At 36.8% G+C, this 18068-nt stretch overlaps 1 protein-coding gene across 1 annotated transcript in view; it reads right to left on the minus strand.

Annotated features, from left to right (window-relative positions):
• UTRN (utrophin) overlaps positions 1 to 18068 on the minus strand; it is a 303831-nt gene that overhangs the window by 177613 nt on the left and 108150 nt on the right. The window contains exons 43-50 of the mRNA XM_039706856.1: positions 17091 to 17226; positions 15949 to 16098; positions 14647 to 14731; positions 12943 to 13148; positions 11691 to 11808; positions 8358 to 8563; positions 6665 to 6819; positions 1120 to 1309 (exon numbers count right to left, since the gene is read on the minus strand). Coding sequence (XP_039562790.1) covers positions 1120 to 1309; positions 6665 to 6819; positions 8358 to 8563; positions 11691 to 11808; positions 12943 to 13148; positions 14647 to 14731; positions 15949 to 16098; positions 17091 to 17226 — 1246 coding nt within the window. The remainder of the gene's footprint in view (positions 1 to 1119; positions 1310 to 6664; positions 6820 to 8357; positions 8564 to 11690; positions 11809 to 12942; positions 13149 to 14646; positions 14732 to 15948; positions 16099 to 17090; positions 17227 to 18068) is intronic.

Raw genomic sequence — 18068 nt, forward strand, 5'->3', positions numbered from 1 at the left:
GGCAATTTTAATCAGACTGCAGCATATCAAAGAATGGCAAACAACCTTACACACACACAGTGCTTCCCAGTCACACAGAACCAACAAACTGTGAAACAGCAGTATCTTGGTGTGATTGACTCCACAGAACACAAGGTAATGCAGAAATAAGTCTATTTACACACAGCACTGCCTTCTGCTGTTGGCTGCCTGTGCCCTGTTTTAGCTCTTCCACCTCCACTATATTACAGTAGTTGGAAGTGACACCAGTAGAAAGCATAACATTAAGTTCTAGGTGTCACCACTACAGACTAGTCCAGGCATTTCACAAAAAGCCACATCTCTACATATGAGTTATCTGACTGACTAAAATAATTTGAACATTGGTGAGTAACATGCCATCTTCAACAGATACAAGCTTCCAAAAAATACTGTGTTCTTACTATGATTAGCAAGAATAACTTGCTATCAGATATTTTTAACAGTCTTGTTTCATTTCAATTCAGTATAGATATGTTCAGATTAAGAGCACTACTAAAAGCAACATCTTTTTTTTCATTAAAAGCTGCTCAAACCCACTTAGATCACAGGTGACATTAATCCAAACACAGAATGCAGGATTTAGTAAGTGGTGTCAGTTAAACTCCTCAGTCATTTCTAAGGTTTCCAGTCCAGGGCCTGAACAAGAAAGGCGGCCAGCTGTGAGCTGCTGGGCAGGAGGAGAGGGAGAAGAGGCAATCCAAGCACAACTACTTCTTGGATTACTGAAAAAGCAGGAGGAAGGTGGCAGACAGAAATAGGAGAGAGTGGAGCCCAGGAGGGCTTTATTTGGAGGGAAGTAGATTAAATTGTTTGGTTGAACAATCACACAACATGACTTGGCTTAATGAAGCGTAACTTCCTGAACTCAGTCACCCTCCAAGGACATTTAAGAGCCCTCAGTGCCAAACACATACACAAAAATATGTGCTTCAAACCTTAGGAAGACAAATCTGCCTCTTTCATACACCTGACTTCTAAAACAGTGTTTTAGGAAACACCTTCAGTAGGCTGCAGCCTTTCCCAAGTAGATAGCTTTTCTTTATAACATTTGCCATTGAGAGAAAAATTGAATAACAGTAATATTATTTAGCATCTCACCTGCATTTGCTTTCTGAGTTCCCTTATGTAGACACTGTCCTGAGCAGTGTTCTCACGCTCGGATGCATCTGCCAGAACATTTACTGTTGTCTCTGCCTCTTGAAGCCACTTGAGGAAGCTCTCCAGATCCTTGTGTGAGGCCTGTACTGTCCTCATCTCCGTCTCCAAGAAATTCTGCCTATCGACAGCTCTGAAAACAAGACAAGTGTCAGAATATTGCCCCGTAAGATACACCATAATAAAACTACTAAAAGGAAATCTGAAGTGCATCTCTAGTAAGAACAGAGATACAGCTTGTTTTATCATAATTTATATCACTGGTTTTAGTGTGCCCATAGCTACCCACAGATGTCCTGAACTGGTTATGCATTTGACAGACCTTTTTTAAAAGGCATGCATTAAAAACTCAATTATTAATTAAAAACCTAGGTTTTCCTTTTAGAGTATTACCATCATCAACTTATGCTACTCCAAATGGTAGAAGTGTTATTGCCATGTGTAAAAAATGGGCTTTTCCCCATCAACAAAAAATATATGGAGTAGAAGCACTGAGTGCTTCAGGTATTTTTGTTCCTCTTTTGAGGAACAGAAACACTGCCATAAATTCTTAAGAGTTAAAGTGCTAAGGGATAAAAAGTCAGATACCTGGTTCTCTCTGCTAGAAGACTTTTGACACAATCACTCAAACAAACAGAATAATGCACGGCCATCATAATAGTCAACCATGCTCAACAAACTTAAAGACTGACAGAATATGGTCCCAATTTTCAATCATCCAAAAGATTTCTAACTGATGCAAAAACTAAAGTTTTTGTCCGTAAGAGGATTTTTCATGTAAGAACAATATAATCCGAACATTTTAAGCTATCAGCAACTTCAAATAATTTCCTAGGAAAAAAATCACCTTATGGCTCTGCATAAGAGTACTGTCTTCTAGTGATTGAAATGAAACTCAGATGAGAAACTATTATAGTCAGCAATTTTAAAAGCTCTGATTAGCAACATTAATAAATCATGACAAACTAAATTTCACCCATTTGAGGCTCTTAATCTGCAGCATTCCTTCTCCCAAAATCAGGACAAAAGAAACAAGCTGTCCCATACCAGAACACTGTAGAGAAACCTCTAACAGAGCTAGCAGCTAGAATGCTTCTGCTGAGTAAGTAGAAAGTTAAATTTATTTTCACATCAAGCACTAGCTGTATTATAATATATTAGGGGTAAACTGATATTTAATTTCAAGACAGACAAGGCCAAAACACTCAGCATTTGGTATTTCCAGATTTCTCCAGACAGGCCCAAATTTGTGTCTTCTGCATCTTCCCATCTACTTCAGCTTTCTTTCCTCCTCGTCAGGTTGTACTGCTCAGCAGTATGAAGGAATAACTGTTTGGAATTGTGAATTTCAGAACTAGTTAAAATATTCCTTTTAGAAAAGAAGCAGTGGGTGTTTAGAAACATTCAGGATGACGTTTCAAAGCAAGTAGCCTGGTTTACTAGCACATCAGATAAGGCAGATACAAGCAAAAGCTGTTTTCTTTCAAGGACTGTGAGAAAATCTCATGCAACCCCAATTCTGACAGGCTCGTACTCCAAAGTTTTAGCATAACCAACTGAACTTTTTAGAGACAATTTGCACAAAGATAGTGTTGCAACCCCTATTTTAGAAGCTTTGGTCTTACAACACTTGCTAATAATTGCTTTAGCCAAAATAAGAGTCTTAGAATCATTCCTGACTTTGTGTTTGCCCAAGTTTTGGCAGCTAGCAAATGACTAGGAGAGCAAGAAGCTTTCATTCTTGCTTCTCACTTGCAGCTGGAATGCTACACCCAGTCTTGAGAAAAAAATAATACATAGCATGTTAGAGATAACAAGTAGTTTGATAGATACTGTCCAGAAAAGATAATAAGCACCAGCTAAAAAATTAGAGCACACCAAGGAACTGTGAGGAAAACGTAAAGTAAAAGCAGTTATGAGCTCTAACTTCAAAACCCTCTCCCTCTGCAGGGATTTTCTTTCCCAGCAGGGGGTTAAGGCCAAAGGTGGAAGAACAGGAGTGACAGCAGGAAGAACAGACTGGTAATAAAGGTGACCTTCAAAGGAAAAGAACAGCCCCAAAGGATGAAACACTAAGTGACCCAGATCTCTAAGTCTAAGTACTGATGTATTAGATAGGAATCAAGACAACTTGAACTTTGAAGTTAACAATATTCATTGAAGAATATTTTCTTCATCCTAAAGTTTTAATTTCTCAAGCATTTTTTGCTTGGTTGAGCTTTAAGGAAAGAATGAAATCCTGTTACCAACCCACTGCTGCCATATATTTGAATTAAAGCTGAAAAACAATCCTGTCACTAAATACATTCAAATTTACAATTAATGTCCTAAGATTACATGGGTGTTTTTAAAAAGGACATGTATAGCAAGCAGTAGTGAGCAAAACTTTCAGAGAGCAAATGGAAATACCTTCCTCCTCTGTTAGTAAAGACCTCAAACATAAAATAGAAAATAGAAAAAAAGGAGGATTCTGTACTGCAGATTAAAAACTACCCTATGCTATAAAAACGTAACTCAGATTTTCAAATAATTCTGACACAATTAGAGCAGCCTCAAAAGACAAAGGATCTATATATCTTCCACTCTGCAAGAACCAAATGTGAGAAGCTGGAGAATTATTTTCAAGTACAGCTAACCTAGTACAGTGATAGTGGAGAAAGTTTGTGCAGATTCTATTGGCAAACACACACCAAGAAAAAAAATGTTATTCTATTATTTAAGTTTTCATGGCTCTGTTTCAGGTTTCTGTTCCACCCAATTATTTTTTCAGATTTATACTAAAAATCTGCAATGCATACATGTGGGTGATCAAAAGAAATTCAGAAACTAACATTTGAGACAGTACAGAAAGAAACTATAATCCATTACCAAGGCAGCACAAACACATAGAACAACTATGGTTTCACCCTAAAGTATAAAAATAGAGCTTAAATAGCCATTGGGTAAAATATCCCATTTACACAATGTCAAGCTGGGGAGCTTCAATCTCTTCATGCCAACAGTTTTAAAATAAGCTCCTTCACTTTACATGCCATGCCTATATTCTTCCTGGTAGTGTTCTTATGGTGACCAGAACCACAATCCTTCCAGGTGATGTTATGAAGGACGCTTTCCACAACTTTCAAATAGGGGAACAAACTGGTATTTTAAAGCTTTATGCTATAAATACAGATTTATTTTTATAGAAGCCATAGGGCTACATGTCCACTCTGTAAGTCCCACATGTCCCAACATCTGTCACAAAAAGTAAGCCTCATCACCGGTATTTCTATTTATTGCATTTAAAGCAAGTACAAAATCTTCACCCTGTTGAAAAGGTGCTTTCACTGCACATTCTCCCCTTTTAATTCTACTGTGCTGCTCAGATGGGGTTACACTAAGCAGCTCCACACTGGCTACCCACTGGCTCTCAGAGCTGTCCTTTACATTCTGCCACTAGTTAATAAACAAAGCAGATATTCACCTTCCTTAGGCTGCAGACTTCAAACAGTAGCCCCAGTGATAATTAAGGAGCTTCAGTTATACACAGCAAAAAGCAGTAGCTTATTATTTTAGACTTTAAGCAGATTCAAAACTAATTAGAGGCTTCCAGGCAGGAGCTCTTCTTTCTGGTCACTTTCTCTGAGTAGTGGGCAGTTTTATGCCAGTTCTAGCAATACTGCAAAGTCTGAACGTGAATGAGACTAATACAGAGTTTTAGTCTACTGTCAGTGCTAATCCAACAAGGAGCTGTTTCCCTTCATCCTCTAATTAACTAGGAAAAAAGCTGCTACATCCAAAGCACAAAATGACAGAAGAACAATTTTCCTCCAAGGAAGGATAGGATGACATTCTACTCTGCTTCCTTCATTACCTGCTAACTGAGAATAGTCCAGCTGAGAAGGACTTGGGGGTGCTGCTGGGCAGGAGGCTGGACATGACCCAGTAATGTGTGCTTGCAGCCCAGAAAGCAAATTGTGTTCTGGGCTGCATCCAAAGCAGTGTGGGCAGCAGGGCAAGGGAGGGGACTCTGCACCTCCGCTACACTCCACTGAGATCCCACCTGGAATGTAGCATCCAGTTCTGGGGCCCCAACAAAAGAAGGATGTGGACATGTTGAAGCAGATCCAGAGGAAAACCTAAAATATTCTGAGGGCTGGAGCACCTCTCCTATGAGGTAAGGCTGAGAGAGTTGGAGTTGCTCAGCCTGAAGAAGCAAAGGCTCCCAAGGGAGCCTTACAGTAGCCTTGCAGAACCTGAAAGGGGGCGTACATGAAACATGGAGGGGGACTTTTTGCAAGGGCACATAAAGACAGGACAAGAATAATGGCTCTAAACTGAAAAAGGGCATATTTGGATTAGCTATCAGGAAAAATTCTTCACTGTGAGGTTGTGAACCACTGGAGCAGGAGAAGCTGTGAATGCCCCATCCCTGGAAGTATCCAAGGTCAGACTGAATGGGGATTTGAGCAATCTGATCTAGTGGGCTGCCCATGGCAGGGAGTTGGAACTGGATGATCTTTAAGGCCTCTTCCAATTTAAACTGTTCTCTAATTTCACAGTTCCTATAATGTTCTCCTCCTCTCACTCCTCAAGAGAAAACATCTCCTTAAGCTTTACTAAGTAGGCTTTTCATTCCTTTAACTGGCATCCCATTCCAAAAGCAGCTGCTTTCACATGCACATGTATACACAGACTTTAGTTGTCATCTTCCCCACTCCCACATAAAGAGGACCAATTTTTTCTTCTCTCCCTCTCACCACAATACATATAGACTTTAAGATTTCAGAGTCAGACACTACTCTAAATGTTAATTGTCTATCAATACCAAATACTCAAAAGAACTTCTACAGAAATTACATTACCCTGCAGGAAAAAAAAATATACATAGGAAAATACCACTTTTTCATTGAGACATATCTGCAGATACATCTTAATAGAGGATGAAGAGAAAGAATTGTCAATTAAGTCTCAGTTCTGTATAAGTATTTTCAGTTCTGGACAAGTATTTTCTAGATAGGAGTACTGGAAGGATTGCACTCAAGAACCCAAAGCACAGCCCCATTCAGAGGAAGTTTGCATTAGATGAAAGGCCATAAGGAATTAATGCATGGGAAGATGAAGCTGAACACTTACAGCCTTACGAAAAAGAAGGACAATAATAAACTACCAATACATGAATCATACCAGCAATAAAGAGCAAGAGAGGAGCTTTCAAAGACACTTAGAGAATAACAGCTATAGGAAAACCTGAAAGCAAACATGAGAAGTCCCTTTTTTTTTTCTACTTAAAAACACACAGCATAAATGGGAAGACATACAGAAGCCTTCCATTGTGAACTGTGGGAATTTCAATCTCAAAAGTGCTTGACTGCAATTGATTGATCATCCCCAGCAGCACCAAATGCTGCACTAAAGCACACAGAGAAGAGACTACAATGCACATGTATACACAGAATGCAAGTTTAAGGCACAAGCTGCTGTATATAGAGTGAAACCTTGTAGTTACCTTTGGTTCAAATTAACCCAGCAAGTGTTCATTTGGTCAGTGGTTTCCTTCACTTTCCTCGAGTCATCATCACGATACTCTCGAAGTAGTTTATTAGAAAGATCATTGAATGCTGCTACTGTGATGTCACCTCTATGCAAATCCTGTACCAACAGCTAAAAAGCAATGCCAAATGAGACAGATTAAAATCAGACTATTTCTCATATTATGCATTTTATCACATATCATAAAACCCTCATTTTTTCCTCTTTTCTAAAAAGAAAAGTGTGCACATTTTTCATCTAGGAGTAAAATCTTAAAGAGAAAAATCTACAGATATTAAATGTCCTGATAATGAACTAATGAAAACATAAATAGGTGAGAAAAAGTTGTATTTACCAGAACTGTCAAAGGTTAGAGAAATCCTCTTTTATAGTCTACTGGCAACAGAAATAAAAATACTTCTGTATTTTGAGTAGCATGAATGAGTTTGAATTATTATAATAGCAACATAAGCAGCATTTAAAAGCAGCATAAATGAAATGTGCAGTATGAGAATTTGATTTCATTCTTTGGGGTTTTTGGTTTTTCATTTAAAATTAAGGAAATACATTAGAAAGGTTTCTTTATTGTGGCAAGATAATTACAATGTGCCTTGACTTTAGAGAATCTAAACTCAATATTATTTCAAAATGAAAAAGAGTATTTGCATATATATATATATATATATATATCCAGTTACATATCATGGCCGCCAACTTTCTGTCTGGGCATGGACCTGCTTTCACATAAGAAAACAAAGTAGACCTAATAGTCCATTTCTATTTCCCTGCTTATGCAGATATAGACACTAGTCAGATAGTTGTGCAAAGCATAAAACTTTACTGTCTACTTAAACAGCTATGGATTGGTAAGCAACTCCCACAGTCATATTCCCTGCCTCTTTCATTACCAGCTGTATCCCTACGTTGCCCCTTCATGAACATAGATACATATATATATATATATGCACATATTTTTTTATACTCTATTATATCTCTGTTCTAAATACTGCACTTGCAAGATCCTCTCCTCACTGCTTCATGTCTTTAGCTCTCATACTGTGCCACCTACAGCCCGCCTTTTTCTGACAGCCACCAGGACAAAGGACACTAGACTTACAGATTTATCACAGCACGCTTGATATGATATAAAAAGCATCAAAGATTGCATAGAATAAAAAAATCTATAAAAACAAAACAAAACAAAACAAAAAAACCAAACAAACAAAAAAAAAAAACAACCCACCACAAAACATTGGATATGCCTGGCACCCACCAGAAGTGAAGTCCAGGACAATTTTAAATACCTTTGTCCATTCCTCGATTTACTAAGCCACTGTTAAAACACTTCTATGAATTCAGTTCTGCAGCAGTATCGTTACATTTTACTTGGTCTGGGGTTCAAACTTTTTGCATGATATCATTTCTTTGATGCTAAATTATACTAATTTCAGCTAAGCTTTAAAAGGCACACATGCCACCTGTTTACATCCCAAAATGGAATTCTTGGGAAGTCTGATATATTGAAAAACATAGTCAATTAAAATATCATGCCCAAAAAGAGACAAAATAGTAAAACAACTAAATTGCACATTCACTCATCAATTGAATCCAGTAGCATTACACAGACTCAGGAATCTGCTATGGGAAAAAATAAGCATAAGTGGTCTCACTTTGCTCTCTGCAATCTGTTTGGCAAGCATCTCTTTTGGGGCCTGCAGGAGCACCCGCAGACGGATCTCGCACTGCTCCATGAGGTGCTCCATCTCCTGCCTCTGCTCGTGCCACTGCAGGCTGTCTGCCAGCATGTGCTTCAGCTGCTGCTGCCGCACCTCCACGCTGTGCTGGGTGTTGTCCCACTGGTTCTTCAGCTTCTCCACTGCAGAGGACAACACAGAACGTGAAAAATGTGGCAAGTGAAAAAGAAGCCATAACTACCTCTTAATCTTCAGGGCAAAAGGCAATAATATAAAGCATTCTCAAATACAATAGTCTCAATATTCAGTATTTTAGTTCCCTGTCTAGTTGTCATATTCACAGAAGCAAATAAAAAAATGCAAATGTGTTTGGCTTCCTCTTGTTTAAGCAGGTCAGCACACAAGTGCAACTATTATTTTTGGAATATTTCAGTCATTACTACTTTTAAAGTACACACATGTAGGAAACTGTACAGCAGAGATATGTCAGCAGCAGGGCTCTAAGGAGCACAATTTTAGGGTGATTAGACCAGCAAGTCATCTTTGTGCATCTGTAACTTAAATCAGTACAAATAAATAAATAAATAATAAATAAGTAAATAAATACTGTTTAAACAGCTTGTACAAAGCAAACTGAGTATTCCAGACCACTGTATCATGGCACCCGTACTACAGGTCACAAGATTTTTTGGCCAATGTAGAAACATTCTACAAGGTAGTAACAAACTACTTTGGCAATTTAATTCCACCACAGGTTTCTACAGAAATTAGCAGATTGCATAGCAGAAGAGAGGAGTTATTGATTACACCTCACTTCCTTCAAGTAGAAGGAATTCTACTCCTCTCTCAATAAATAGTTTCATTAGATGATGGATAAACACACTTAACCTTTAATAAACAAAGAGTGAAAATACAACATAAGAGCCTAGAACAAAAAAAAAAAAAATTGCATCACAAAAAGCAGTGAATGTGTCTTTGGAGAGAAATGCATGGCATCATACCTTTTCCCGGATAGTTACAAGACCATTAAAGCAAGTGCATCACTTGAAATCTATAGAGGTGGAAACAGGTTTTTGTCATGACAGTTACAGGGAACAAATTGTATCATTAAAGAATGTGATAAAAAAGAATGTTGTGAAAAAGAGAATGTAAAAAAGCAAAACGAAAAAAGACCAAGCTGGATTTCTTGAGCATCTTGCTACTCTGGTCAGAAAGAGGTATGCAGTATGTAAGACATCCAATGTATTTATTTTAACAGTAAGTATGCAATTTTATTTAAAAATTAACACACTGGCTGCTCAAGTCACTTCAATTTTCCATTAAGCAAAATTCCAAAGGTTGCACTTAAATTGAAACCATTTAAGTGGCTTACATTTTTTTAAACCTTTTGCAATTATACAAAGCCATTGTGCTTCATCCCCTCGAGAAAATCTCTTAACTTTAATACATTCAACAATATTCTGTTTAGTTCCACAGAGCTCTCAAAGACTGGGGCAGCAAAGCCCACCTGTCAGAGTAAATATCACTCTACCATGCTGGTAAACAAACCTAATAATTTGTGCAATATGGATTGATCCATTTCAACCCACAGGCAGCTTGTGGATTAATTTTCAAGCACAGATAGTTGACGCTTACACAGTAGTATTACTAGCAGAGAACAAACATTATTTATACACTTTTTCTTATTAATGGATGGATTAACCTTACTCTCTACACTACTGACATATTTACCCTTTTTTCTACTTCCAGCAAAACAGGACAAAAATAGTGACATTCCTGGTAGCCTCAGGACTTGGTAGGTTCAAGAGGTTAGTTCCTAGAAAAAGTTGTCATGGGCACCAATCTGATATCACAGGCAGAAGGAATGAAAAGAATTCCTGATGAGATTGTTTTTTACAATTCCAAGTGTCCATAAAGCAATTGGGAGGAAAGTTCCAAAGAAGGAAGTTTTTCTGTTTCTCTGCTCCTATCAATTTGAGTAATCATGCTTCATCTGATGATGCACAGCAGACTCCCAGAAGGTTGTAGGACACTGATACATTCTGATATATATTCGGTGTCTATACATACTCAGTGTTTAAACAACGAGGTGCATAAGCAGCTTCACTTTTCTTCAAAACTTTTCTTAACAAATGTCAGTGGCAACAAAACCTTCAATTTTCATGTTTCATGACAGGCAGAAAATCTTCACACACATCTGAAGTATCTACTGGAAGCTGAATCCATGGTAGCACATACAATCTCTCTTTTCCCACCCTGGATGTACACAACTATAGGGCAACTCAAACTTCCAACACAGGGTACTTTACTGCTTGTTCAGCTTTTCTGAAGAATCCAGAACGTTTTGTGACTGATGCCATGTCCCCTTGTTGACTGACTCCCACAGTTATTATCCTGCCCTGAGTATCCATCTCACCCCTAGTTCCAAGTGACTGCAAAACTGAGTTGCTTCTTGAATCTTACTGCCCCTACCAGTCCACAGTCTGTGAACCTCAGACAGCAGATGCCATCTCATCAGACCCCCAGAAAAACCACCCATCTGTGGGTTTCCTATCTGACCACATCATCTCCATCAAGTCTTATGGACACCAAAGAAATTAATGAAGATGGAGTAAAGGAAAACTACATTACAGAGGAGAACATAAAATATATCTTCCCATTTTTACTTCTAACTATGGTATTCCCTGCTGCCTGAGTTTTCTAATCTTAGCAATGAGCAAAGCTTAAGACGTCAAAAAACACACTGTCCACTAGTTTCAAATTGTGACAATTGTACATTTCTTAGGTACCAGTAAAATAAATTTTCAAATGGAGTGGAGAACTTTAAATTGAAAATTAATTTTTCAAGTACATGTCAGTTAATTAAAATCTCTACTCTCAGTGAACAATATTCAAAGTACACACACAAAGTCATCGTTCTACAGTCAATACATTAATGTTTTTAACTGTCCAGTGCCTCAGAGTTTAACAAAAAAATAAACATGATTAGCTCCTTTTCTCAATAAATACAATCCTCATCCCTGGGTCTGCGGCTGTGAAGCAACCCAAATTCTTCACAAAATATTTCAAAATCCCAGCAAAACTATTGATCTTCACACTTGAAAAAACAGCCAGTCAAGAAAACATGAGTCAATTCTCATTCTAGGAATTTTCATTAGACTGTTTAAGTGAAAGCCACCCTCAATTGCCAAGTTTTTTCTTTTTCAAGGAAGGCAATTTCAGCTCAATGGAGAATTTCAGAAAAAGACATGAAGATTTTTTACTGCCATGAAAACAATGAATTTGCAAACACAGGATGGATAAACTTACTTTTTTCTGTGATCTCTGTCCTAATGTCTGAACTGGAAGTTTTATTTTTCAAATTCTGAGCCAATGTAAAAACAGAATCAAGCTGAGGGTGCCGATGGTCCATATCTGCATTGGTTATCTGTTTTTAAGTCCAAAAAGTAGAAAATAGTTAAATTCACCCGTATTGTTTAGGTAAAAAAATACACGTCTCCACAGCTGTACAGCTGGTCTCATCATTACTGTAACTCTTGAACTGTCACAGTACCATAGCACTGCTTTAAAAAGCTAAAATATTGTAAATAGCAATTACTGAAAATCCAGAGGTGAAGGTTAACCTATACAAACCACATAGTTACCACAGCTGTTGCACAATATCTTCCAATATCTATTTTTCATAGACTTACATGAAAATAAGTTTCCATAACTTATTTTACTCCTAACCAAGCTGGCATCAGTTATATATATCAGAAGCACCAGTGGGCGCAGGAGGAAAGTGAAGAACAATAGAAGGAACAATTAGACTATATAATGTTGCTCTATAAACCATTGCTCTCTACATGTACCAGAATATCGCAAGTATTATACAGCTGAAAGAAAGTGTTTCCAAAGCTACATCATGTTATTCTTCTAAATTCCAGGCTATGTGAGATACTCACAGAAACAGTTTAGTGCTTGTTTAGCCTACAGCTTTTACTCTACACTTAGTTCATTGATATTAAGTCAAATAAAATGAACCTTAACGGCTGCATACATCTCACTAAGACTGCTCTTAGTCACAGCTTAACATAGCATGAGCTATCAACAGAAATAAACATTTACATCATAAGCATTTATGTTACACCTTTTAATTCTCTTAGCATGTCTCTGGAAATCAGTTTAGTGTAACTACAGCAAACAAAACTCATTAGAAACCAGTAAAGAGAGAATCAAAGGTCACCCACTAAGCAGACATGAAGCTGCTCTAAAGTCCTCGGTGTAAATCAACTATTACAAATTCCAAAAGATGTCAGGAGGTATTCTCCACTTTCTTTGTTTTAAACAAAAAAATAATGGCACTTAGCTCACACAGGGACAAAAGAATAAACACAAAATGGTTCTGAAGGAGAAAGGAGTGTAATAAGAGCTTTTAAAGTGTAACTTTCATGTTATGCATTTAGTTGCAGTCAGGGATTTTTTTCCCCTTAAACATGTCATTGCTTTTAATTACTTTAGTGAATGTAAGAACTATTAAAATGTGAGACAATTTTCTACTAGCCTTCACAAAAACACATACTTTCATTCGTGCAATGGTCCGATTGATCTCTTCAGTATTTCCCACAGTGACTATGTTTGATTTGAGCATCTGGTCAATCAGTACCAACCAGTCAGCCAGCTCAGTTCTAGTTTTGTCCAGATCAGCAGGTGCAGAAAGTTCCAAAGTCGGCTGAGACTGAACAGGAATTTCCAATGAAGAAGATGCTAGCACCACCTTTTGGATATCTGAAACAGAGTGGAGGGGTTCTGTTAAAGAAAAAGTAGTCATGGCCACATGAGTTCTCAGAATTACAGGGGGCTTTTTGTAATTCCTATAAATATGCAACAGCATCTACAGAGAAAGCACAAATTGTATTTTAACAACCAGAAGCTAAGTAATGAGACTTATGCACCTTTAAGGCAGCTATTTTCTTACTGCATGCCAAAAAGACTCACCCAAATGATTCAGCCTAAATTCAAAGTAAACAAGATGAAAACTTGCAAAGACAAAATTACATTAAACCTAATGGAACAAAGCTAAACTCTCATTGATGCTTATTAAGCATAAACCCCAATAATTTTGTTTAAGATAAACATCTAAAACTGTCTTCCTCAGTTTTGTACTATGTGGGAGAAAGATCTCCACTTGGCTCAGAATTCTTTTAAGTAAAGTGAAGCTTCTGGAACAGATGCTTCATGGACTTGGCATTACACAACTCTCTGAGGAAGGGACAGATGCCCTCTAGTTCAGTCACATCTTTCTCTCTTTTTAACCTTACACAACAAATGAGAAATGAGCTGAAATTAATAGCAAGATTCACTCCAGAAGTTGTGTTCTAATTCCAAGAAACACTAAGCTACAACAAGCTGAAGCATGAATATTTCACACTTCCCTCAAACAACAAAACACAGGAGTTTTGTTTAACAAACATGTTGTATGAAAGGACACCAAACTGAATTCAAGGTTTCAAAACAGAAGTTGGCTTGCCTCAATTTTTGTTTACTGATGCTGAAATTAAAAAAAAAAAAAAATTAGAGTTCATTCACTGAGGTTCGATTGAAAATTTTTTCAGGCAAGGGCTGTCTTCTTGGCCTAAATTTCCAAAAGGGAGACATGGGTATTTTGTTTTCAATCTGTATTTGCTGAATTGCCTCCAACTACTTGGAAATATGACCAGTGTCAGTGTCTGATACAAGAACACATACTTAGCTTTCCCTAAGAGATTCAGGAAGGTAAGTATCTAGCAGATAAGGGAGCCCCATCTGTCCCGCTAACCAAGCCAGAAGAAGAATGCCCTTTATAGGACTGCAAAAAAAAAATCCACATGCAAGAGATACTTTACAAATAATTAGCTGTATGGAAAGCTTCTAGTGGATCTTAATTAGTCAAAGGCATGATCACAAATCCACAGGAAACAAAGCACAGAAAACAGGCTGTCACAAACACAGCTATTTTAGTTTTTACTCTGTACCTAGTCCTGATGAGGAGGCCTAAGCTTTATATAAATTTCTCCATTTCAAAACTCTTAGAGGAATTCCAGTCCTGAAGAGCAGAGTGACTTCTTCCCTACCCAAACATTCCCTCTCCCCCACAGTAATGAGAAGGCAGCCTCAAGTTCAGCACAATGGTTCAATATTTCTTATTTGTCCTAGTTCATAGTTTTTTTCCTTTTTTAATTACTTTTGACTGCAAACAGGATTACACTCAAGACAATTAAGCAGAACAGAACAACCAATGACTCACCAGGAGGCTTTGTCTTTGTAACAAAACGGGACTGCGCAACAAATGCCTCCAATTCTCTCACTTTGTCCGGCACTTCTCTGAATACCTACAGCCAGCAGAGAGAAATAAAAACACAACCTATATTAATGGCAGAAAAGTAATCTCTTATTGGACACAAAAAATTCCACACCATGCCTCACATATATTTAAATTATTTTTGGAAGGTATCCTTTAAAAAACAATAAAAACTTCAAGAGGTGCTAAAGTGTTCTTTCAATACATCCCAGTGTCACACCTAACTATTGAAAAGAAGTAAATTGTTGTAGATGGGTCGTTTACATGGTTTTTACTGTCTGAGCACCAAAACTGTAATTCAATATTTGAATATACTTTGAAGAAAAGATGATGCAAAGCATTATATGATCAGTCACACAAAAGCAGAGAAATTGGGAACTAACTGACAAAAGAAGAAGTGTTACAACTCCGTTGTAGTGAAAATAAATGTGCCTATATGCTTTTTAAGAGTTTTTTTAAGTCAGTGATGAAAATGTAGTGCTCAAAGCAGTGGGAGAATCCCTATTTTCACGTCTGAGTGGGTAAAAAACCATCTTTTTCCTATCCTGAACTATCATAAGCCCCTTTCCTCAATAAATTCTTACCTCTGTCATCCATAAAATAATCTAAAATAATTTAATTTTTTCATTTGGATCTCCAGGCTTTGCTTGAAAAAAAATTTTGCTTTGCTCCAACCAGTCTTGCCAATGAGACTGAACACAGGAGTTTCTAACCTACAGTAATGTTTAAGAAGAATCCCAGACACACTTAGTAAGATTTTCTATGCTCTACCACGGCTTCATTTCTTTTTCTCCTAACTGCTACAAGCACTCAGTTTTCCTACACAGTAAAGATTTATTCTAACTCTCAATTTCAAGTTAATACTTTCAAAAAAAGCCAATATAAATTAAAAAAAACAACCAAAAAAAAACCAAAAAACCACCACACCAAAAAACACACAGCACCAAAACAAAACAAAACCAAAAAAAACAAAAAAAAAAAAAAAAAAACAAAAAAAAAACCAGAAAAAAAACCAAAAAAAAAACCAGAAAAACCTAAGCTAACAAAATTAACTCAATCTGATGGAAAAATATCCATCAGTATTTTCATGTGTAACTGGTTTGCGGTACACTTCCTGATCACACCTGTATGGTTTCCTGATCATTTTATACACATGCCACATGTGACAGACACATGAAAAAGAAAACAACCATTCCAAGCATACCACTATTTTCAACCTCAGGTACCCAATGCTGAAGAAATGCACACCTTATTCCACCTCACATTGAGGGACTGCAGGCAAGCAGAAAGTTTGTTTTTTTCCTGAAGATCAGTATTTTTATCCAACAGTACTTCAGATTCAGTTCTATTCAGCCATTCCAGTTTGTCACCCAGAACTTCCATCTCTTCACTTAAGACCTAAAATGAACAGAAGAATTTTAGACTGAATAGAATGCATACATGCTTAAATAAAGAAGGAGGAAAGCTTTCTTTTAATTCCAATATTAGGCATTTTCCTGAACATACACAGAGAAACTTCTATTTTGGTTTCTGTGCTTGATCTAGAAATTATTGGAACATTTATTATCTTTCACTTCTAGCATTTATATTAAGGTAGATGACAAGAAAAATTACACTTTGATGACAAGCAGGAAATACTCAACTTACATGAGTCAATTTGTTTAGACAAACACAACTGCCAACTACTTTACATCATTTATAAACACTTATTCAAGACTTCCCAGTTAGATTTGGTCTAAAAAGGATTGGTTGGGGTTTTGTCGGGGTTTTTTTGTTGCCTTTTTAAAATTTACTGATTTTTAAAAAATAAACAAGCAGGTCAGTTGGACTGACTACACCTCTCGTTCTTTTAGGATTTCAGAAAGATTTTCTTTCCCACATTGTACAAACCAAAGATGTTTTGTTGCCAAAGCCAGATGCAAAACAGGAAAAATGCATACATATGCACACAACTTACTTAAAATGGCCAAAAACCCTTACAGTTTTAAGTAACAGGTTAGATAAAATCTTACACACATAAGAGATTATTACAACTGCCCAGGACTTACCATTTAAGGTTATCAGCTTTTTTTCTAGAGGATTTAGCAATTAAAAATTTGACAAATACACAATCTCCAGTGAAATTCTACTTACTAAATTTTATCAGTAGTATATCTGTTTCTCACTTTCTTATATACAGACACCATCTTCTGGCTACATACCAGTTACCAAGTCAACTTCATTTCGAGGTGTACCTTGCCAGTGTAAGTAATCTCACAAAATTTTCTCACACAACCATAATATTTCTTTGGCTGTTTACAGTGTGAAAACTCCCCTTCTCAAAAGCCATGTCCTGATGCTTTACACAAGATGTACAGATGTATACATATTTACACACTAATTAGTCTTGCCTGTAATTCTTGCAAGTTTTCTTCATGGTTGAATGCAAATCTTGTGTCCAGAGCATTTTCTACATTTTCCAACCAACAACGCAGCTCATCAAGCTTCTTTCTGTACTCTATCAGCTGCTGGTTCTCTCCTTTTAGCCTTAAAAAGTGAAACAAGAAGACCAGCACATCAGTCCTAAATTACTTCTGATGCCACAGTCAACTTTTTTTCAGTGTTTGGAGAATTTTAAAGGATTCATTTTATCATCAAAAGATTCTACCATCATCATTAAGATGCAAGATATTTACAAATAAATACTACTGTCTAAAAATGGACAAATTTTGGTTCCAAAGTCATACAATAGACATTTAAAAGACTGCAGAAAATATTAAATGTAAGTCACAATAATGACACCACGTTCAGGCCTAATCATTATAAGGTCATTGAATTTTTCCCCTGGAGGTTTTAGGGACATATATAATAGTTCCACTAAAACACATAAAACTTTAATGAAATTTCTGAAACTAAATAATTAAGCAAAATCCTATTTTACTCCTAAATGTATCAGAAGATGTTAGAAACACATAATTACATGAAGTTCTTACTTTATAGTATTGTGGAAATCCAAGTACTATACAAGTTGGTTCAATGAGTGCATCTCTGTCAGGGATAAAACAAAACTTAGTGATACTTACAAGTTCAGCTTCAGCCAGAGAAAGTAGCTGAGAAATTCTTCCTTTAAAAGCCTGGATTTATAAGAACATTATTTTTAAAGCAAAGGAGAACTATAAAAATGTAGTTTTGTGGTTGTCATTTTGTGAGTTGTTCCAAAGACTTACTAAGCAGTCAATTTCAGGTGGATTTATGAGAAATTTGCTCTAGGAGACGGTTCAAAACAGAGCTCTAAACATTAGGAAAATTCAGATTAATGACACCATGCAACAGAATGCACTCTCTCTCCCAGTGTCTACTCAATTAAATTCTCCTTATTGCATCTGTCC

Source organism: Passer montanus, unplaced genomic scaffold, assembly GCF_014805655.1.
Source record: "Passer montanus isolate IOZ18808 unplaced genomic scaffold, ASM1480565v1 scaffold2, whole genome shotgun sequence".
Lineage (NCBI taxonomy): Eukaryota > Metazoa > Chordata > Aves > Passeriformes > Passeridae > Passer > Passer montanus.